At 45.9% G+C, this 24548-nt stretch overlaps 1 protein-coding gene across 2 annotated transcripts in view; it reads right to left on the minus strand.

Moving 5' to 3' along the window:
* Positions 1-24548, minus strand: part of als2a (alsin Rho guanine nucleotide exchange factor ALS2 a) — a 156725-nt gene that overhangs the window by 88392 nt on the left and 43785 nt on the right. For both annotated transcript variants that reach the window (XM_082967257.1, XM_082967256.1), the window contains exons 14-16: positions 13020-13182; positions 12761-12892; positions 10093-10221 (exon numbers count right to left, since the gene is read on the minus strand). In XM_082967257.1, the coding sequence (XP_082823383.1) occupies positions 10093-10221; positions 12761-12892; positions 13020-13182 (424 nt within the window). The remainder of the gene's footprint in view (positions 1-10092; positions 10222-12760; positions 12893-13019; positions 13183-24548) is intronic.

Consider the following 24548-nt stretch of genomic DNA (forward strand, 5'->3'; position numbering starts at 1 on the left):
CCACAGCTCCAACAGAGAGAGAGCAGTAGTCTATAGCAGTCACCACAGCTCCAACAGAGAGAGCAGTAGTCTATAGCAGTCACCACAGCTCCAACAGAGAGAGAGCAGTAGTCTATAGCAGTCACCACAGCTCCAACAGAGAGAGAGCAGTAGTCTATAGCAGTCACCACAGCTCCAACAGAGAGAGAGAGCAGTAGTCTATAGCAGTCACCACAGCTCCAACAGAGAGAGCAGTAGTCTATAGCAGTCACCACAGCTCCAACAGAGAGAGCAGTAGTCTATAGCAGTCACCACAGCTCCAACAGAGAGAGCAGTAGTCTATAGCAGTCACCACAGCTCCAACAGAGAGAGCAGTAGCCTATAGCAGTCACCACAGCTCCAACAGAGAGAGCAGTAGTCTATAGCAGTCACCACAGCTCCAACAGAGAGAGCAGTAGTCTATAGCAGTCACCACAGCTCCAACAGAGAGAGCAGTAGCCTATAGCAGTCACCACAGCTCCAACAGAGAGAGCAGTAGCCTATAGCAGTCACCACAGCTCCAACAGAGAGAGCAGTAGTCTATAGCAGTCACCACAGCTCCAACAGAGTGAGAGCAGTAGTCTATAGCAGTCACCACAGCTCCAACAGAGAGAGCAGTAGTCTATAGCAGTCACCACAGCTCCAACAGAGAGAGAGCAGTAGTCTATAGCAGTCACCACAGCTCCAACAGAGAGAGAGAGCAGTAGTCTATAGCAGTCACCACAGCTCCAACAGAGAGAGAGCAGTAGTCTATAGCAGTCACCACAGCTCCAACAGAGAGAGCAGTAGTCTATAGCAGTCACCACAGCTCCAACAGAGAGAGCAGTAGTCTATAGCAGTCACCACAGCTCCAACAGAGAGAGCAGTAGTCTATAGCAGTCACCACAGCTCCAACAGAGAGAGCAGTAGCCTATAGCAGTCACCACAGCTCCAACAGAGAGAGCAGTAGTCTATAGCAGTCACCACAGCTCCAACAGAGAGAGCAGTAGTCTATAGCAGTCACCACAGCTCCAACAGAGAGAGCAGTAGCCTATAGCAGTCACCACAGCTCCAACAGAGAGAGCAGTAGCCTATAGCAGTCACCACAGCTCCAACAGAGAGAGCAGTAGTCTATAGCAGTCACCACAGCTCCAACAGAGAGAGCAGTAGCCTATAGCAGTCACCACAGCTCCAACAGAGAGAGCAGTAGCCTATAGCAGTCACCACAGCTCCAACAGAGAGAGAGAGCAGTAGCCTATAGCAGTCACCACAGCTCCAACAGAGAGAGCAGTAGCCTATAGCAGTCACCACAGCTCCAACAGAGAGAGAGAGCAGTAGCCTATAGCAGTCACCACAGCTCCAACAGAGAGAGCAGTAGCCTATAGCAGTCACCACAGCTCCAACAGAGAGAGAGCAGTAGCCTATAGCAGTCACCACAGCTCCAACAGAGAGAGAGCAGTAGCCTATAGCAGTCACCACAGCTCCAACAGAGAGAGCAGTAGTCTATAGCAGTCACCACAGCTCCAACAGAGAGAGAGAGCAGTAGCCTATAGCAGTCACCACAGCTCCAACAGAGAGAGCAGTAGCCTATAGCAGTCACCACAGCTCCAACAGAGAGAGCAGTAGCCTATAGCAGTCACCACAGCTCCAACAGAGAGAGAGAGCAGTAGCCTATAGCAGTCACCACAGCTCCAACAGAGAGAGAGAGCAGTAGCCTATAGCAGTCACCACAGCTCCAACAGAGAGAGAGAGCAGTAGCCTATAGCAGTCACCACAGCTCCAACAGAGAGAGAGAGCAGTAGCCTATAGCAGTCACCACAGCTCCAACAGAGAGAGCAGTAGCCTATAGCAGTCACCACAGCTCCAACAGAGAGAGAGAGCAGTAGCCTATAGCAGTCACCACAGCTCCAACAGAGAGAGCAGTAGCCTATAGCAGTCACCACAGCTCCAACAGAGAGAGAGAGCAGTAGCCTATAGCAGTCACCACAGCTCCAACAGAGAGAGCAGTAGCCTATAGCAGTCACCACAGCTCCAACAGAGAGAGCAGTAGCCTATAGCAGTCACCACAGCTCCAACAGAGAGAGCAGTAGCCTATAGCAGTCACCACAGCTCCAACAGAGAGAGAGAGCAGTAGTCTATAGCAGTCACCACAGCTCCAACAGAGAGAGCAGTAGTCTATAGCAGTCACCACAGCTCCAACAGAGAGAGCAGTAGTCTATAGCAGTCACCACAGCTCCAACAGAGAGAGCAGTAGTCTATAGCAGTCACCACAGCTCCAACAGAGAGAGCAGTAGCCTATAGCAGTCACCACAGCTCCAACAGAGAGAGCAGTAGTCTATAGCAGTCACCACAGCTCCAACAGAGAGAGCAGTAGTCTATAGCAGTCACCACAGCTCCAACAGAGAGAGCAGTAGCCTATAGCAGTCACCACAGCTCCAACAGAGAGAGCAGTAGCCTATAGCAGTCACCACAGCTCCAACAGAGAGAACAGTAGTCTATAGCAGTCACCACAGCTCCAACAGAGTGAGAGCAGTAGTCTATAGCAGTCACCACAGCTCCAACAGAGAGAGCAGTAGTCTATAGCAGTCACCACAGCTCCAACAGAGAGAGAGCAGTAGTCTATAGCAGTCACCACAGCTCCAACAGAGAGAGAGAGCAGTAGTCTATAGCAGTCACCACAGCTCCAACAGAGAGAGAGCAGTAGTCTATAGCAGTCACCACAGCTCCAACAGAGAGAGCAGTAGTCTATAGCAGTCACCACAGCTCCAACAGAGAGAGCAGTAGTCTATAGCAGTCACCACAGCTCCAACAGAGAGAGCAGTAGTCTATAGCAGTCACCACAGCTCCAACAGAGAGAGCAGTAGCCTATAGCAGTCACCACAGCTCCAACAGAGAGAGCAGTAGTCTATAGCAGTCACCACAGCTCCAACAGAGAGAGCAGTAGTCTATAGCAGTCACCACAGCTCCAACAGAGAGAGCAGTAGCCTATAGCAGTCACCACAGCTCCAACAGAGAGAGCAGTAGCCTATAGCAGTCACCACAGCTCCAACAGAGAGAACAGTAGTCTATAGCAGTCACCACAGCTCCAACAGAGAGAGCAGTAGCCTATAGCAGTCACCACAGCTCCAACAGAGAGAGCAGTAGCCTATAGCAGTCACCACAGCTCCAACAGAGAGAGAGAGCAGTAGCCTATAGCAGTCACCACAGCTCCAACAGAGAGAGCAGTAGCCTATAGCAGTCACCACAGCTCCAACAGAGAGAGAGAGCAGTAGCCTATAGCAGTCACCACAGCTCCAACAGAGAGAGCAGTAGCCTATAGCAGTCACCACAGCTCCAACAGAGAGAGAGCAGTAGCCTATAGCAGTCACCACAGCTCCAACAGAGAGAGAGCAGTAGCCTATAGCAGTCACCACAGCTCCAACAGAGAGAGCAGTAGTCTATAGCAGTCACCACAGCTCCAACAGAGAGAGAGAGCAGTAGCCTATAGCAGTCACCACAGCTCCAACAGAGAGAGCAGTAGCCTATAGCAGTCACCACAGCTCCAACAGAGAGAGCAGTAGCCTATGGCAGTCACCACAGCTCCAACAGAGAGAGAGAGCAGTAGCCTATAGCAGTCACCACAGCTCCAACAGAGAGAGAGAGCAGTAGCCTATAGCAGTCACCACAGCTCCAACAGAGAGAGAGAGCAGTAGCCTATAGCAGTCACCACAGCTCCAACAGAGAGAGCAGTAGCCTATAGCAGTCACCACAGCTCCAACAGAGAGAGCAGTAGCCTATAGCAGTCACCACAGCTCCAACAGAGAGAGAGAGCAGTAGCCTATAGCAGTCACCACAGCTCCAACAGAGAGAGAGAGCAGTAGCCTATAGCAGTCACCACAGCTCCAACAGAGAGAGCAGTAGCCTATAGCAGTCACCACAGCTCCAACAGAGAGAGAGAGCAGTAGCCTATAGCAGTCACCACAGCTCCAACAGAGAGAGCAGTAGCCTATAGCAGTCACCACAGCTCCAACAGAGAGAGAGCAGTAGCCTATAGCAGTCACCACAGCTCCAACAGAGAGAGAGCAGTAGCCTATAGCAGTCACCACAGCTCCAACAGAGAGAGCAGTAGTCTATAGCAGTCACCACAGCTCCAACAGAGAGAGAGAGCAGTAGCCTATAGCAGTCACCACAGCTCCAACAGAGAGAGCAGTAGCCTATAGCAGTCACCACAGCTCCAACAGAGAGAGCAGTAGCCTATGGCAGTCACCACAGCTCCAACAGAGAGAGAGAGCAGTAGCCTATAGCAGTCACCACAGCTCCAACAGAGAGAGAGAGCAGTAGCCTATAGCAGTCACCACAGCTCCAACAGAGAGAGAGAGCAGTAGCCTATAGCAGTCACCACAGCTCCAACAGAGAGAGCAGTAGCCTATAGCAGTCACCACAGCTCCAACAGAGAGAGCAGTAGCCTATAGCAGTCACCACAGCTCCAACAGAGAGAGCAGTAGTCTATAGCAGTCACCACAGCTCCAACAGAGAGAGAGAGCAGTAGCCTATAGCAGTCACCACAGCTCCAACAGAGAGAGAGAGCAGTAGTCTATAGCAGTCACCACAGCTCCAACAGAGAGAGCAGTAGCCTATAGCAGTCACCACAGCTCCAACAGAGAGAGAGAGCAGTAGCCTATAGCAGTCACCACAGCTCCAACAGAGAGAGAGAGCAGTAGCCTATAGCAGTCACCACAGCTCCAACAGAGAGAGCAGTAGTCTATAGCAGTCACCACAGCTCCAACAGAGAGAGCAGTAGTCTATAGCAGTCACCACAGCTCCAACAGAGAGAGCAGTAGCCTATAGCAGTCACCACAGCTCCAACAGAGAGAGCAGTAGCCTATAGCAGTCACCACAGCTCCAACAGAGAGAGAGAGCAGTAGCCTATAGCAGTCACCACAGCTCCAACAGAGAGAGAGAGCAGTAGCCTATAGCAGTCACCACAGCTCCAACAGAGAGAGAGAGCAGTAGCCTATAGCAGTCACCACAGCTCCAACAGAGAGAGAGAGCAGTAGCCTATAGCAGTCACCACAGCTCCAACAGAGAGAGCAGTAGCCTATAGCCAAGCCTTCCCCATTTCTCCTTCTCCCAAATCCAGTCAGCTGATGTTCTGAAAGAGCTGCAAAATCTGGACCCCTACAAATCAGCCAGGCTAGACAATCTGGACCCTTTCTTTCTAAAATTATCTGCCGAAAGAATCCAGAAAAACACATGTCAAAAATGTTATAAATTGATTTGCATTTTAATGAGGGAAATAAGTATTTGACCCCTCTGCAAAACATGACTTAGTACTTGGTGGCAAAACCCTTGTTGGCAATCACAGAGGTCAGACGTTTCTTGTAGTTGGCCACCAGGTTTGCACACATCTCAGGAGGGATTTTGTCCCACTCCTCTTTGCAGATCTTCTCCAAGTCATTATGGTTTCGAGGCTGACGTTTGGCAACTCGAACCTTCAGCTCCCTCCACAGATTTTCTATGGGATTATGGTCTGGAGACTGACTAGGCCACTCCAGGACCTTAATGTGCTTCTTCTTTGTTGCCTTGGCCGTGTGTTTTGGGTCATTGTCATGCTGGAATACCCATCCACGACCCATTTTCAATGCCCCGGCTGAGGGAAGGAGGTTCTCTCCCAAGATTTGACGGTACATGGCCCCGTCCATCGTCCCTTTGATGCGGTGAAGTTGTCCTGTCCCCTTAGCAGAAAAACACCCCCAAAGCATAATGTTACCACCTCCATATTTGACGGTGGGGATGGTGTTCTTGGGGTCATAGGCAGCATTCCTCCTCCTCCAAACACGGCGAGTTGAGTTGATGCCAAAGAGCTCCATTTTGGTCTCATCTGACCACAACACTTTCACCCAGTTGTCCTCTGAATCATTCAGATGTTCATTGGCAAACTTCAGATGGGCATGTATATGTGCTTTCTTGAGCAGGGGGACCTTGCGGGCGCTGCAGGATTTCAGTCCTTCACGGCGTAGTGTGTTACCAATTGTTTTCTTGGTGACTATGGTCCCAGCTGCCTTGAGATCATTGACAAGATCCTCCCGTGTAGTTCTGGGCTGATTCCTCACCGTTGTCATGATCATTGCAACCCCAAGAGGTGAGATCTTGCATGGATCCCCAGGCCGAGGGAGATTGACAGTTATTTTGTGTTTCTTCCATTTGTGAATAATCGCACCAACTGTTGTCACCTTCTCACCAAGCTGCTTGGTGATGGTCTTGTAGCCCATTCCAGCCTTGTGTAGGTCTACAATCTTTTCTCTCTGACATCCTTGGAGAGCTCTTTGGTCTTGGCCATGGTGGAGAGTTTGGAATCTGATTGATTGCTTCTGTGGACAGGTGTCTTTTATACAGGTAACAAGCTGAGATTAGGAGCACTCCCTTTAAGAGTGTGCTCCTAATCTCAGCTCGTTACCTGTGTAAAAGATACCTGGGAGCCAGAAATCTTTCTGATTGAGAGGGGGGTCAAATACTTATTTCCCTCATTAAAATGCAAATCAATTCATAACATTTTTGACATGCGTTTTTCTGGATTTTTTGTTGTTGTAATTCTGTCTCTCACTGTTCAAATAAACCTACCATTAAAATTATAGACTGATCATTTCTTTGTCAGTGGGCAAACGTACAAAATCAGCAGGGGATCAAATACTTTTTCCCCCTCACTGTACCTGGTTAAATAAATGTGAAATGAAAATAGCAGTCACCACAGCTCCAACATAGGCAGTTCATCAACTGTCAACACAATACACCAGAATAAAGGACAACAGTGTTTATTGAAAAGGTCCTTCTCAAAGGACAGTGGTGCAATGTTACAGCCAGGTTGCAAGCAGGGTCACATTAACACTGTAAGTCACTGCTGATAAGCCTCTGTGCTGTGTAAATACAACTGGAGGACAAAGCCTGAGCTGGTACAAATCTCCTAACCAAGGCCATTGTTCCACAATCATACCCACACCAAAAACAAGACATACAGGCAGCCAAGGACAGCCCCTGGCCTGGGAGTCTCAGTTCAGTAGCTTGACAAGCTTTCTAAAGCCAAGCCATAACAACCCAGGAGATACAGTACCAGGACAGGTTAAATCCCAAGACAACAGCAGACAGTGTATACTTACAAAGCTCTTAGAGGGGATGGTACCCTGATGGAATAAAGACAATATCAGCCTTATAGAATCAAATCTTACCAACTCTTTCAATAGTCCCTTACCAACTCTTTCATTGGTTTCAATAGTCCCTTACCAACTCTTTCATTGGTTTCAATAGTCCCTTACCAACTCTTTCATTGGTTTCAATAGTCCCTTACCAACTCTTTCATTGGTTTCAATAGTCCCTTACCAACTCTTTCCCTGGTTTCAATAGTCCCTTACCAACTTTTTCATTGGTTTCAATAGTCCCTTACCAACTCTTTCATTGGTTTCAATAGTCCCTTACCAACTCTTTCCCTGGTTTCAATAGTCCCTTACCAACTCTTTCATTGGTTTCAATAGTCCCTTACCAACTCTTTCATTGGTTTCAATAGTCCCTTACCAACTCTTTCATTGGTTTCAATAGTCCCTTACCAACTCTTTCATTGGTTTCAATAGTCCCTTACCAACTCTTTCATTGGTTTCAATAGTCCCTTACCAACTCTTTCATTGGTTTCAATAGTCCCTTACCAACTCTTTCATTGGTTTCAATAGTCCCTTACCAACTCTTTCATTGGTTTCAATAGTCCCTTACCAACTCTTTCATTGGTTTCAATAGTCCCTTACCAACTCTTTCATTGGTTTCAATAGTCACTTACCAACTCTTTCATTGGTTTCAATAGTCCCTTACCAACTCTTTCATTGGTTTCAATAGTCCCTTACCAACTCTTTCATTGGTTTCAATAGTCCCTTACCAACTCATTCATTGGTTTCAATAGTCCCTTACCAACTCTTTCATTGGTTTCAATAGTCCCTTACCAACTCTTTCATTGGTTTCAATAGTCCCTTACCAACTCTTTCATTGGTTTCAATAGTCCCTTACCAACTCTTTCATTGGTTTCAATAGTCCCTTACCAACTCTTTCCCTGGTTCAATAGTCCCTTACCAACTCATTCCCTGGTTCAATAGTCCCTTACCAACTCTTTCATTGTGGTTTCAATAGCTGTTTAGTAAAGGCCTTTGCGTACTGTATGATTTTAGCCATCTTATGCCACGAGTTTACCGTCCCAGACAATAATTCCCAGTTCAGTGAGACAGGGTCTAGGGCTGCTGGTTCAGTACCACTACGTCTTGGCTGGTTCAGTGAGACAGGGTCTAGGGCTGCTGGTTCAGTACCACTACGTCTTGGCTGGTTCAGTGAGACAGGGTCTAGGGCTGCTGGTTCAGTACCACTACGTCTTGGCTCCTCGTTCAGTGAGACAGGGTCTAGGTCTGCTGGTTCAGTACCACTACGTCTTGGCTGGTTCAGTGAGACAGGGTCTAGGTCTGCTGGTTCAGTACCACTACGTCTTGGCTGGTTCAGTGAGACAGGGTCTGGGTCTGCTGGTTCAGTGTGACTGGGTCTAGGGCTGCTGGTTCAGTACCACTACGTCTTGGCTCCTCGTTCAGTGAGACAGGGTCTAGGTCTGCTGGTTCAGTACCACTACGTCTTGGCTGGTTCAGTGAGACCGGGTCTAGGTCTGCTGACTCAGTACCTCAACGTGCGGTCGTAGGCTCCAGCAAAGTTCTAGCAGTGTCAGAATGTTTTAGCCTTTATCGTGTAATGTTGCTGGTGTTGTGAGCCGATCCCGGTGACTAACCAATAGGGTGAGCCCGATCCCGGTGACTAACCAATAGGAACACGGCCGTCCCTGATTATCGACACAATAATACGACTATTGTGAATAGTCAGATTAATATACTAGTTTGATTAAAACGTTTACATGCTTTGCAACAACAACAAAAAATATGATTTCCCTTATAATCTTGATTACATGACACATCTGAAATCAGGCTAAAATGATTGGACTTTGATAAATGCACAAAAATCGGTCAATCAAAATAAACGTTCTACCATAGCGACCATGTTATTTTTTGGGGGAGTTCAGACATACACATTTTCTACGTGAAAACTATTTCTAAAATGCGTACTGTCAGTTTTTTCCCGAACTCACATCCCTCCTGCCTAAGCATAGAGAAAGGCTAGCGCACCTGGTGCTTTAGACACGCTCAGATCAAACCGCTGCAGTCCATGTGGCCTACGTAGACTCAGATCAAACCGCTGCAGTCCATGTGGCCTACATCGACTCAGATCAAACCGCTGCAGTCCATGTGGCCTACGTAGACTCAGATCAAACCGCTGCAGTCCATGTGGCCTACGTCGACTCAGATCAAACCGCTGCAGTCCATGTGGCCTACGTAGACTCAGATCAAACCGCTGCAGTCCATGTGGCCTACGTAGACTCAGATCAAACCGCTGCAGTCCATGTGGCCTACGTCGACTCAGATCAAACCGCTGCAGTCCATGTGGCCTACGTAGACTCAGATCAAACCGCTGCAGTCCATGTGGCCTACGTAGACTCAGATCAAACCACTGCAGTCCATGTGGCCTACGTAGACTCAGATCAAACCGCTGCAGTCCATGTGGCCTACGTCGACTCAGATCAAACCGCTGCAGTCCATGTGGCCTACGTAGACTCAGATCAAACCGCTGCAGTCCATGTGGCCTACGTAGACTCAGATCAAACCGCTGCAGTCCATGTGGCCTACGTCGACTCAGATCAAACCGCTGCAGTCCATGTGGCCTACGTCGACTCAGATCAAACCGCTGCAGTCGATGTGGCCTACGTCGACTCAGATCAAACCGCTGCAGTCGATGTGGCCTCGCAAGCCAATCGTAGAATGTGACGACGAAACTGAAGCAAATCGTACAATCTGGCCAGGTTGATATCAATATTTAAATCTGGTAACATTGCACAGCGTGACGTGATAATCGTAACAGATTAGTCTGCTAAGGCCTTTAAATGCCAGCTTCAGAGTTGAGATAAATGTGTGCTACTCTCGCCCTTCACTAGCCTTATTGATGTTGATGTGTGACTACTGTTTAGAGATTCTGGTTCCCATGGACTCTTACCTGAGCATGAATCAGAGCGTCGTTGAACAGGATAAACCAGTTAACAGAGAACCTTCCGGCGTTCTGGAGGGTCAGGCTCTTGTTGCTACTCTCTTCCACCAGCCTGCGCAGGGGCTGACGAAGAGCATCCTGGGAGCAGAGCGGAGAACACAGTGGTACTGTATTTAAAGAGTAAAATATTCTCTACACAGCAGCCTGGGGCTGACGAAGGACATCCTGCAGACTAGCAGAGTTCACCAAACACAGTAGAAACACATCTGAGACTAACAGGATAACAGTAAGAAGCATTAGATCTATAGACAGGATAACTAGTGGGATCTATAGACAGGATAACTAGTGGGATCTATAGACAGGATAACTAGTGGGATCTATAGACAGGATAACTAGTGGGATCTATAGACAGGATAACTAGTGGGATCTATAGACAGGATAACTAGTGGGATCTATAGACAGGATAACTAGTGGGATCTATAGACAGGATAACTAGTGATATCTATAGACAGGATAACTAGTGATATCTATAGACAGGATAACTAGTGGGATCTATAGACAGGATAACTAGTGGGATCTATAGACAGGATAACTAGTGGGATCTATAGACAGGATAACTAGTGGGATCTATAGACAGGATAACTAGTGATATCTATAAACAGGATAACTAGTGATATCTATAGACAGGATAACTAGTGGGATCTATAGACAGGATAACTAGTGATATCTATAGACAGGATAACTAGTGGGATCTATAGACAGGATAACTAGTGGGATCTATAGACAGGATAACTAGTGGGATCTATAGACAGGATAACTAGTGATATCTATAGACAGGATAACTAGTGGGATCTATAGACAGGATAACTAGTGGGATCTATAGACAGGATAACTAGTGGGATCTATAGACAGGATAACTAGTGGGATCTATAGACAGGATAACTAGTGGGATCTATAGACAGGATAACTAGTGGGATCTATAGACAGGATAACTAGTGGGATCTATAGACAGGATAACTAGTGGGATCTATAGACAGGATAACTAGTGGGATCTATAGACAGGATAACTAGTGGGATCTATAGACAGGATAACTAGTGATATCTATAGACAGGATAACTAGTGATATCTATAGACAGGATAACTAGTGGGATCTATAGACAGGATAACTAGTGATATCTATAGACAGGATAACTAGTGGGATCTATAGACAGGATAACTAGTGGGATCTATAGACAGGATAACTAGTGGGATCTATAGACAGGATAACTAGTGATATCTATACACAGGATAACTAGTGGGATCTATAGACAGGATAACTAGTGGGATCTATAGACAGGATAACTAGTGGGATCTATAGACAGGATAACTAGTGATATCTATAGACAGGATAACTAGTGGGATCTATAGACAGGATAACTAGTGGGATCTAGACAGGATAACTAGTGGGATCTAGACAGGATAACTAGTGATATCTACAGACAGGATAACTAGTGATATCTACAGACAGGATAACTAGTGGGATCTATAGACAGGATAACTAGTGGGATCTATAGACAGGATAACTAGTGGGATCTATAGACAGGATAACTAGTGATATCTACAGACAGGATAACTAGTGATATCTACAGACAGGATAACTAGTGATATCTATAGACAGGATAACTAGTGGGATCTATAGACAGGATAACTAGTGATATCTATAGACAGGATAACTAGTGATATCTATAGACAGGATAACTAGTGATATCTATAGACAGGATAACTAGTAGGATCTATAGACAGGATAACTAGTGGGATCTATAGACAGGATAACTAGTGATATCTATAGACAGGATAACTAGTGGGATCTATAGACAGGATAACTAGTGATATCTATAGACAGGATAACTAGTGATATCTATAGACAGGATAACTAGTGGGATATATAGACAGGATAACTAGTGGGATCTATAGACAGGATAACTAGTGGGATCTATAGACAGGATAACTAGTGGGATCTATAGACAGGATAACTAGTGATATCTATAGACAGGATAACTAGTGATATCTATAGACAGGATAACTAGTGGGATCTATAGACAGGATAACTAGTGATATCTATAGACAGGATAACTAGTGATATCTATAGACAGGATAACTAGTGATATCTATAGACAGGATAACTAGTGGGATCTAGACAGGATAACTAGTGGGATCTATAGACAGGATAACTAGTGCAAGAGATCGTTGGGGCGGCAGGTAGCCTAGTGGTTGGAGCGTTGGACCTGTAACCAAATGGTTGCTGGATCGAATCCCAGAGCTGACGAGGTAAAAATCTGTCGTTCTGCCTCTGAACAAGGCAGTTAACCCACTGTTCCCCGGTAGACCGTCATTGTAAATAAGAATTTGCTCTTAACTGACTTGCCTAGTTAAATAAAGGTTAAATCATATATATATATATATATATATATATATATTTTTTTTTTAATCGTTCAATATTTTGTATTAGTTCATCAATAACATGTCTACGGTTCTATAGTCTTGCATTATCATACAGCCCAAGTCTCATTGGAAACGTCGGAAATCAAGGTACAGTAACATGGCCAGTGCTCTTCCAATATGTATTGATAGTTAACGGACCAACAACAAAACATATCTACGGTTCTGTAATATCTGTAACAGGACCACTCTACTCACCGTCGTCTTCCCAGAATATGTCCTCCAGAACTGGTTAGTTGTCTCTGCCTCCTTCCTCTTCCTCCTCAGGCTGCGAGACAGTGCCTCATACCTGGAGCAGCCCTCCTGCAGCCTCTGGTATTCCACTGTACTCTGAGAATACCAGGAGAAAGGCTTGAAATGTGATTGATTGATTGATTGATTGAGAAGATATAGTGACAACATTCCCACAAAGACTTTACAACCTGTTTAGAAGTATTGATAGATGGAATGTACGTACCACATCGAAACAGGTGGCCAGTTTGAGCAGCAGCCTGCCGTACTCGCGGACGTGTTGTATAGGAGAGTAGAACAGCGTCACCAACAGGTCAAACAGAGGAACCTTGTCTTCACTGGACTCTGACAGCTGACGCAAAACCTCCAACTTCTTACCAAAACACTCCCTGGAGAGGACATAATGGGAAGTTGTATCAGGAATGTGAATGTGCTATGTAGCCTAATATAAACTCAGCTCAAAAAATAAACATCCTTTCAATGTCAACTGCTTTTTATTTTCAGCAAACTTAACACGTGTAAATGTTTGTATGAAAATAACAAGATTCAACACCTGAGACGTAAACTGAACAAGTTCCACAGACATGTGACTAACAGAAATTGAATAATGTGTCCCTGAACAAAGGGGGGGGTCAAAATCAAAAGTAACAGTCAGTATCTGGTGTGGCCACCAGCTGCATTAAGTACTGCAGTGCATCTCCTCCTCATGGACTGCACCAGATTTGCCAGTTCTTGCTGTGAGATGTTACCCCGCTCTTCCACCAAGGCATCTGCAAGTTCCCGGACATTTCTGGGGGGAATGACCCTAGTCCTCACCCACCGATCCAACAGGTCCCAGACGTGCTCAATGGGATTGAGATCCGGGCTCTTCGCTGGCCATGGCAAAACACTGACATTCCTGTCTTGCAGGAAATCACACACAGAACGAGCAGTATGGCTGGTAGCATTGTCATGCTGGAGGGTCATGTCAGGATGAGCCTGCAGGAAGGGTATCACATGAGGGAGGAGGATGTTGCCCTTGTAACGCTCAGCGTTGAGATTGCCTGCAATGACAAGCTCGATCCAAATCGATCCCGCTCCAGAGTACAGGCCTCGGTGTAACGCTCATTCCTTCGACGATAAACGCAAATCCGACCATCACCCCTGGTGAGACAAAACCGCGACTCGTCAGAGAAGAGCACTTTTTGCCAGTCCTGTCCGGTCCAGCGACGGTGGGTTTGTGCCCATAGGCGACGTTGTTGCCGGTGATGTCTGGTGAGGACCTGCCTTACAACAGGCCTACAAGCCCTCAGTCCAGCCCCTCTCAGCCTAATGCGGACAGTCTGAGCCCTGATGGAGCGATTGTGTGTTCCTGGTGTAACTCGGGCAGTTGTTGTTGCCATCCTGTACCTGTCCCGCAGGTGTGATGTTCAGATGTACCAATCCTGTGCAGGTGTTGTTACACATGGTCTGCCACTGCGAGGACGATCAGCTGTCCGTCCTGTCTCCCTGTAGCGCTGTCTTAGGCGTCTCACAGTACGGACATTGAGCACTGATGGAGGGATTGTGCGTTCCTGGAGTAACTCGGGCAGTTGCAGTTTGCTGAGTTTATGTTGTAGAGAGGTAGAGAGTTCAGGTTGCCATCTCTGTTTTAAATATTTTGATATTCACTGTGAACACTGAGGCTGTACCCACTTTGAGTTACAGTTTAACAGTGGCTAAGAAGGATACTCTGGTTATTTGATCATAATATAGGCCTACCAGATTGGCCTGTAAGGCCTGGCCATAGAGTGGGGTTTTTGTTCTTCATTTTAGTTAGGCCAGGGTGTTACATTGGGTGGGCGTTCTATGTTCCTTTTTCTATGTTGTTGTATTTCTTTGTTTTGGGCCGTGTGTGGCTCCCAATCAGGCACAGCTGAAGCTCGTTGTTGCTGATTGGGAGTCACACATAAGGAGCCTGTTTTTCCTTTGGATTTTGTGGGTAATTGTTTCTGTTAGTGTTTTGCACCTGACAGGACTGTTTGGCTGTCAGTTTTCTCGTTTTGTTTTGTATAGTGTTCACGTTATTAAATTAAAATCATGATGAACACTAACTCCGCTGCACCTTGGTCTACTCTCTCTCACGACAGCCCTTACACTACCATCAAAAACAATGGAGAAAATGCATTCCATAACACTTTAACATGGAAATAACTGTTCTATCATTCAGTCTACAGTAGCAGCCAAAATGTGGTGTTCAATGAAAAGGCCTACATTCCACGAGAAACGAACACGCAGGGCTTAAGACAACAAAAAAAAGCTCTTTGCCTGACTCGCTTTTCAAAGTTTTTGTGCTCTTGTAGGAAGCAATCACTCCCCCGTTGCTGATTACAAATAATCTATAACTGGGCTAACAACTCACTAACTAGCAAAGGGTATGAACAACATGTTCACGCTTGGCTACATGCAGCTCTTGCTTCGATCTCAAAACAAACTCTTATATTCACGACCGCTCATGCTGTAAACACAGTCCAGTTCAAAGTAAATGGCACACACCATATATGGCAATGGACTGCTGAGTCATGCGTGTCAATGTAATAGAATCCTACTCTGATGCTTTCTACCTACAACAAAATCTCTTGCATAGTTACTAGTTTTGCATACTAAGTCTTGCATAGTTTGTTTTGTTTTGGTATTTTATATTGATTCAATCACAATTCCCACAGTAAAGGGAAACATTAAAAGAGTTATCTAAGGGGGAAAATCTGAGTGAAGAAAGTTGAGTGAAGCTCAATCTCGTGTTTCTATGCCCGGCCTGATATTTCTTCTGCGCAGCAGTCTTGGAGGCTTAAAGTGAACATTGACGATAGGCAAATATTTTCCCGGTACTGCGTCCCTCCACTATTAATTTTGCCAGGAAGCCGTACCAGACTTTACTTTCACCCCTGCTCATAATGTCCATGCTGTATGAGTTAGGGCTGTGACGGTCAAGGGAGCAAAGCTAGGTTGAAGATGACAAAGTTTAAAGACAAGAGGATTCTAATATCCCAGAACTATTTGCAACAATGGGACAGCTATGCTAGTTAGCAACCGTGCTGGTCCAATTAATCTGTTTATTTTCAAAAGAATCTTCCGCATCGAATCCTAACTTGTCTTATAACCTTAATGTTATCTTTGTTAAATTCTACCTTAAATACTTGCTACACTAGAAGTTAATGATTACATACATGAGGAATGTATATGGTGGGGTCAATGGAGGGTGGATAAGAAGTAGAGGTCTGGAAAAGTTACAAAGTGAGAGAAACGGCAATCACTTGGTTGCGGTCGCTGATAAAGTTGGATAGCTGTGGATTAGTGAAGAATGTGGGCCGAGGTCAGGTCAGGTAGATGAAGTGAGAAGGAACAGTTTTATTACACACACATCACTTAAACTTCCTGACTAGCAACAAAGATGTATTGGCTGTCTAAATGTTCAAGGACTCCGCCTAATAGGAGACTATAAACACTTGTGCTGGTGGAAATATGTCTGTCTTTTTTCCGCTGTTTTGACCCAGTGGGTGAATAAACTTGGTTTGAGTTTTGACTAGTTGTCCATTAGGTTCTGACAAACCGAGTGAAAAAAAAACAAACGAACAGTTTGGCGTTGTCGACGGGGTTCCACCACGATTTGTAGTCGGTACTGGAGAGTCCGAATCAGTGAAGCAGGAACTGGCACACAAAAAAAACCAAGGCAGGCACAGATCCTAAACCTGTTACCAATCATTCTGACATCTTGGGGGAGATGGGAATCGTAGGCTGAACCAATTATACGATACATACCTAGAAAGCATGATTTTATTCAGTAGTTCCATTGTATTACGACCGGTCGTAGATTTATGGTATATGGTAACTCCTGGAAGATAAGCCCGAGTAGGGTAGTCCCTGCAGAGGGTAGTACCCGCAGAGGGTAATTCCTAGGGTGGTAAATCACGAGTGTGTTGGTTTCTGCTAGCTTCATGTAAGCATAGGGTAACTCCCGGAAGATAAACCTGAGCAGGCACGGTAGGTTGTAGAGAAGTAGTCCATGGAGAAGGACCAAAGGAGGGAATGTGGGATGGTGGATCATAAGTTCTGGACGAGAGCCTCATCCATGGTTAGAAAAGCAAGAAGATATTGAAGTTGTTTGAACATGATTTGAGTATATTAGCTGTATCAATAAAGAGAAGTTGGTTTATGCCCTATTGGGGCAGGGAACCGTGACTGATTATGTGGAAATAGGAAGACAACTGTGAATAATTTTGGTAATATGTGTCGTCAACAACAATGATATTTGAAACATGACACACTGGTATAAGATATTAGGTCTACCGTATTCTCCAGTACTAAATTGGCAGACGCTTCGTTACTGGTTCTTCGCTAACGTTAGCTAGCTCGTCTTGCACATCTACAGGGATGGTGGATTTTGGTCGAGTTCTTAGTAGTTCTGTTGGGCATGTTGTCGGAGATTTTTGAGAAATAGCCGTCAAGACTCATTGTAGGGTAACTTATTTAGCCAATTCTACCACTTTTTCAAGCTAGGAGATTAATGTAAGAATATCAATTTTACGAACGCCACGTGAGCTCGCTGAAACACCGGGTTCTCTCTACGGCGCCATTCCCCCCCCCCCTCTCGTTACTGGTTCCAATACAAGGCATCAGGTCTTGTGACCAAATTATTAGGTACCTACAAGGTAACTACTCTCCAGGAAGTGGGTATAACTAACAAACAAAAACAAAAAAAGAGCTGTGAGTGAGGCAATTTAGGTTAATAAGGACTGAAGCATGTACATTTTGAGGGTTCTGTGTTGGTACAGTATGTAGATGATTTGTTATTGCCGTCAAAAGACAAAAGAAATTCATATGCGAGACCTCACTACATTAGTAAATTATATCGCAGAGCAGGGTCACAAAGCATCATATGAGAAAGCACACCAAACAAAACAAGAGGTAACATATTATTTTGGGAAGGGGGTTTCGATTTCAAAAGGCACGAAGCTCATTACACAAGATCGATTAGCGACAATGCGTTCTTTGGCACGACCACAAAAAAAACACTCCTCGTACACTCAGGGAAAACCCTAGGTGTTTTTCAATCTCGTGAGACACTTTATTCCGTCTTATTCTCGAATAGCTTTATAGAATTGACGAAACGGAAGAGGGGTAAACGAGAGATTAGAGCGGAGTTCATGTTGTGAGTAATTGTTTGTAGAGTTTTGAAGAAGCAATTCTGTGAAACAACATTTTTTTTGGGGGGGGGGGGGGGGTTACCAAACCTAAAATGACATCTTACATTTTTTTTTTTGTAGTGTGGTGGTTAAACGATCCATTGTTTTAATTATGATTTGGAAAGGAGAGTAGACAGAGCGCCGTCCCTAAGGGGTACTGCTCAAATCTACTGAGTCTAGGGAGGGTTTCCTCCTACCCTCTCAGGAAACCTTATCTTTTCGTGTCCTCCGAGAAGGGACGTTATTAGAGAACCCATTAGATGGTAGCTTGGGCTAACCATGACAGGGACATTGATAGGATGGGTTTAAAAATATATATTTTTTACCGTGTCATCAGAATCAGAACGTTAAAACACATCAATAGATACGGCTTTCTGGAAGATACAGTACAATTAACTGTAGCCTGCGTCTTGCTTTGACACACGAGGATGAAGGAAACTTACATTTACATTTTAGTCATTTAGCAGACGCTCTTATCCAGAGCGACTTACAGTAGTGAATTCATACATTTATAAATTTTTTCCCCTGTACTGGTCCCCCCCCCCCCCGTGGGAATCGAACCCACAACCCTGGCGTTGCAAACACCATGCTCTACCAACTGAGCCACACGGGACCACATGAAACTGGCACGGAGACAAGCATCCCATTGGCATAAAACAGAACGGATGGACGGTCCTCATTCTCATATGAAGGGTTTTTAGTTTAGTTTTATTAATTCGACCATTTAAAAAAAAAAAAAAAAGCACACATGAAACTTGAAAAAGCCATAGATGCACATGAATAAAATCATGGAGGATAAAACACAATAAAGTCTGGGGATTTATTTCCATTGTGGTCCTCTTGACACAAGATGGCTGGACAAGATCCAACACAGTACGGCGGTGAAATAATAAAACAAAAAACAAAAAAACAGAGAAGAAGAACATCTATCTCCTCATTCCAGTTAGATAACTGTGAAGGTATTAAACATGTAATCTCTCTCTTCCCTGTTCAATATGTTTTCTAAAGGTGGGATGTAACATGTGGACCGATCATTGCTCCAGATGAGGGATTGTTAGAAACGGACTAATTGATTTGAGCAGGTGAACTAGAGGAAGTGACTAATGTGTTATAGGTTAGATGGAATGATTTACAGTGGGGCGAAAAAGTATTTAGTCAGCCACCAATTGCGCAAGTTCTCCCACTTAAAAAGATGAGAGAGGCCTGTAATTTTCATCATAAGGTACACGTCAACTATGACAGACAAAATGAGAAGAAAAAAAAATCCAGAAAATCACATTGTAGGATTTTTAATGAATTTATTTGCAAATTAAGGTGGAAAATAAGTATTTGGTCACCTACAAACAAGCAAGATTTCTGGGTCTCACAGACCTGTAACTTCTTCTTTAAGAGGCTCCTCTGTCCTCCACTCGTTACCTGTATTAATGGCACCTGTTTGAGCTTGTTTTTGTGGCCTGTGTTTGAGACAGAATGTTTACATAAGGTTGTTAGCTGCAGAGTCTGGCAGGACCCGACAGCAAGTGAGTCCCAAAAACCAAGGCGTCAACGCTACAGGGAATTGGGAAAGCGGAAGCGGAATGGAATATGACGGAGGTAGAGATTTTGTGTGGCTAATAAATTAAGGAAGTGGGTAAGAGTCTCTGGGGGAACGATACCACTCCTCTGTGTATAGTGATAGAGGGGATAGCTGGTAGGAAAGGAAGGACAGCTAATAGAGTCTCTGGGGGAACGATACCACTCCTCTGTGTATAGTGAGAGAGGGGATAGCTGGTAGGAAAGGAAGGACAGCTAATAGAGTCTCTGGGGGAACGATACCACTCCTCTGTGTATAGTGATAGAGGGGATAGCTGGTAGGAAAGGAAGGACAGCTAATAGAGTCTCTGGGGGAACGATACCACTCCTCTGTGTATAGTGATAGAGGGGATAGCTGGTAGGAAAGGAAGGACAGCTAATAGAGTCTCTGGGGGAACGATACCACTCCTCTGTGTATAGTGATAGAGGGGATAGCTGGTAGGAAAGGAAGGACAGCTAATAGAGTCTCTGGGGGAACGATACCACTCCTCTGTGTATAGTGATAGAGGGGATAGCTGGTAGGAAAGGAAGGACAGCTAATAGAGTCTCTGGGGGAACGATACCACTCCTCTGTGTATAGTGATAGAGGGGATAGCTGGTAGGAAAGGAAGGACAGCTAATAGAGTCTCTGGGGGAACGATACCACTCCTCTGTGTATAGTGATAGAGGGGATAGCTGGTAGGAAAGGAAGGACAGCTAATAGAGTCTCTGGGGGAACGATACCACTCCTCTGTGTATAGTGAGAGAGGGGATAGCTGGTAGGAAAGGAAGGACAGCTAATAGAGTCTCTGGGGAACGATACCACTCCTCTGTGTATAGTGATAGAGGGGATAGCTGGTAGGAAAGTAAGGACAGCTAATAGAGTCTCTGGGGGAACGATACCACTCCTCTGTGTATAGTGAGAGAGGGGATAGCTGGTAGGAAAGTAAGGACAGCTAATAGAGTCTCTGGGGGAACGATACCACTCCTCTGTGTATAGTGATAGAGGGGATAGCTGGTAGGAAAGGAAGGACAGCTAATAGAGTCTCTGGGGGAACGATACCACTCCTCTGTGTATAGTGATAGAGGGGATAGCTGGTAGGAAAGGAAGGACAGCTAATAGAGTCTCTGGGGGAACGATACCACTCCTCTGTGTATAGTGAGAGAGGGGATAGCTGGTAGGAAAGGAAGGACAGCTAATAGAGTCTCTGGGGGAACGATACCACTCCTCTGTGTATAGTGATAGAGGGGATAGCTGGTAGGAAAGGAAGGACAGCTAATAGAGTCTCTGGGGGAACGATACCACTCCTCTGTGTATAGTGATAGAGGGGATAGCTGGTAGGAAAGGAAGGACAGCTAATAGAGTCTCTGGGGGAACGATACCACTCCTCTGTGTATAGTGATAGAGGGGATAGCTGGTAGGAAAGGAAGGACAGCTAATAGAGTCTCTGGGGGAACGATACCACTCCTCTGTGTATAGTGATAGAGGGGATAGCTGGTAGGAAAGGAAGGACAGCTAATAGAGTCTCTGGGGGAACGATACCACTCCTCTGTGTATAGTGAGAGAGGGGATAGCTGGTAGGAAAGGAAGGACAGCTTACTGTACATAATATAGAGACTACTATGAAATCAAGTTGAATGTCATACATACCCAGATCATGGTGGGAGTAGCAGAGATGGTGTTGTGATTTACAGATTCCTGTATACAGGAAGCCACCTCACCAGAAAACTAGCTACAGATTCCTGTATACAGGAAGCCACCTCACCAGAAAGACGAGCTACAGATTCCTGTATACAGGAAGCCACCTCACCAGAAAACTAGCTACAGATTCCTGTATACAGGAAGCCACCTCACCAGAAAGACTAGCTACAGATTCCTGTATACAGGAAGCCACCTCACCAGAAAGACGAGCTACAGATTCCTGTATACAGGAAGCCACCTCACCAGAAAGACTAGCTACAGATTCCTGTATACAGGAAGCCACCTCACCAGAAAGACGAGCTACTGATTCCTGTATACAGGAAGCCAGCTCACCACCAGAAAGACTAGCAACAGATTCCTGTATACAGGAAGCCACCTCACCAGAAAGACTAGCTACAGATTCCTGTATACAGGAGGCCACCTCACCAGAAAGACTAGCTACAGATTCCTGTATACAGGAAGCCACCTCACCAGAAAGACTAGCTACAGATTCCTGTATACAGGAAGCCACCTCACCAGAAAGACTAGCTACAGATTCCTGTATACAGGAAGCCAGCTCACCACCAGAAAGACTAGCTACAGATTCCTGTATGCAGGAAGCCAGCTCACCACCAGAAAGACTAGCTACAGATTCCTGTATACAGGAAGCCACCTCACCAGAAAGACTAGCTACAGATTCCTGTATACAGGAAGCCACCTCACCAGAAAGACTAGCTACAGATTCCTGTATACAGGAAGCCAGCTCACCACCAGAAAGACTAGCTACAGATTCCTGTATACAGGAAGCCAGCTCACCAGAAAGACTAGCTACAGATTCCTGTATACAGGAGGCCACCTCACCAGAAAGACTAGCTACAGATTCCTGTATACAGGAAGCCAGCTCACCACCAGAAAGACTAGCTACAGATTCCTGTATACAGGAAGCCAGCTCACCACCAGAAAGACTAGCTACAGATTCCTGTATACAGGAAGCCACCTCACCAGAAAGACTAGCTACAGATTCCTGTATACAGGAAGCCACCTCACCAGAAAGACTAGCTACAGATTCCTGTATACAGGAAGCCAGCTCACCACCAGAAAGACTAGCTACAGATTCCTGTATACAGGAAGCCAGCTCACCAGAAAGACTAGCTACAGATTCCTGTATACAGGAGGCCACCTCACCAGAAAGACTGCTTATCAACCGTTAGGACCCAAAGTTTACACCATAATGAGGCTGTTCACAAAGGGGTGGGGCGTAGATCAGCCTTGGGATGAGAGACGTGTGCACAGGGAAGTATTATCCACAGGTACCGACTGTAGCAGAACACAGGAAGTCATTGGAGATGTTGGTGGCTAGAAAACCAGGTATCAGTTGGGAGACAGGTAGGGAGTATCTGACAGATTCAGGAAGTGGCTGTAGGTACAGTAACAGAAAGGAGCAGCAGAAGTGGTGAAGGAGGCTATAGTAACAGCATGGAACTGGACTACGACGCAAATCAGGAGTATGTTGAAGTATCATGGTCAGCGTTAGTGGTCGCAGGGGGGTTACCCTTGGTAGCATTGCTGGGATATCACCTTCTGAAGGCGTTGATGTTGAAATGTGTACACAGTGCTGATTTACCTCAAGATGAGGTCGAGTTGATTAAGGTCACCGCACGTGTATATCGGGTGGCCATGGAGGACGAAGGAGATGGGGGCTGAAAGTGTTTATCTGGCGTGGGAACACTTTTTTTTTGTAACCTGTGACTAACGGGGGAAGACTGAGTGACAGCATGAGGATTTGTTTTTTTTAGGGCCTTCATTCTATTGACCAGTAAAGTAAAGAATGCCAGACATCACACATGGCTAAGCTACCCTAAAAGATTTTGGTGTCAAGGAGAAACTCCACACCACGGTGGAGAAACTGGGAGCCGTGGAAACCCAGCTCAAAGTTAGTGAGAACCAACTTAGTGAGTTAGTGAGAGCCAATAACGAGAAAACTAAAAAAAGGTGATATTTGTCAGTTGCCGTGGTCGGGGAACACCAGGCCATTCGACCATCACAGCACCCTGATCTACAAAGAGGTCATCACTGACATCGGCAGTGCCTACAATCCGGGTACAGGTGTATTTGCTGCCCCCTATTGGAGGGGTCTACTACTTCTGTTTCTTCTACCATGCTGGAGGAAATTGTGTCCAATATATTTCCCTGTTAAATAATGGAGAGTGCATGGCCAGTTCCTCTGATCACCAGCCAGTTCCTCTGTTCACCAGTCAGTTCCTCTGATCACCAGCCAGTTCCTCCGTTCACCAGCCAGTTCCTCCGTTCACCAGCCAGTTCCTCCGTTCACCAGCCAGTTCCTCCGTTCACCAGTCAGTTCCTCTGTTCACCAGTCAGTTCCTCTGTTCACCAGCCAGTTCCTCCGTTCACCAGTCAGTTCATCTGTTCACCAGTCAGTTCCTCCGTTCACCAGCCAGTTCCTCCGATCACCAGCCAGTTCCTCTGTTCACCAGCCAGTTCCTCCGATCACCAGCCAGTTCCTCCGATCACCAGCCAGTTCCTCTGATCACCAGCCAGTTCCTCCGTTCACCAGCCAGTTCCTCCGTTCACCAGCCAGTTCCTCCGTTCACCAGCCAGTTCCTCCGTTCACCAGTCAGTTCCTCCGTTCACCAGCCAGTTCCTCCGTTCACCAGCCAGTTCCTCCGTTCACCAGCCAGTTCCTCCGATCACCAGTCAGTTCCTCTGTTCACCAGCCAGTTCCTCCGATCACCAGTCAGTTCCTCTGTTCACCAGCCAGTTCCTCCGATCACCAGTCAGTTCCTCCGTTCACCAGCCAGTTCCTCCGTTCACCAGCCAGTTCCTCCGTTCACCAGCCAGTTCCTCCGTTCACCAGCCAGTTCCTCCGTTCACCAGCCAGTTCCTCCGTTCACCAGCCAGTTCCTCTGTTCACCAGTCCATTCCTTGATTCCAGGGACCACATGTACATAAAATGTACACACGCGCATAACTCTAAGTGGATTTGGATAAAACCATCGGCTAAAATTGCATATTATTATTTGTTAATATTATTTTTTGTAAACAGTGAATCTTTCCCACATAACTGTAATGCCTGTATTGGGTGCATCCAGATGGGAATCGTTGGGAGAAATACATTGGTTGGCTAGCTGTCCTCTACTGTCTAGGTAGAGTAACATTACCACGTTGTCTGGTCGTTACACTCTTGCTCAACACCAAGACAAATTACTCTCACCATTTCTGCACATTGCAAAAGGAATGCGTTCTTTAAGAGAAGTAGAGGGTTTCTACCTGATCAATAAACAGTTAGTGATGAGGAAGTCAA

Source organism: Salmo salar, chromosome 21 (genome assembly GCF_965601325.2).
Source record: "Salmo salar chromosome 21, fSalSal1, whole genome shotgun sequence".
Lineage (NCBI taxonomy): Eukaryota > Metazoa > Chordata > Actinopteri > Salmoniformes > Salmonidae > Salmo > Salmo salar.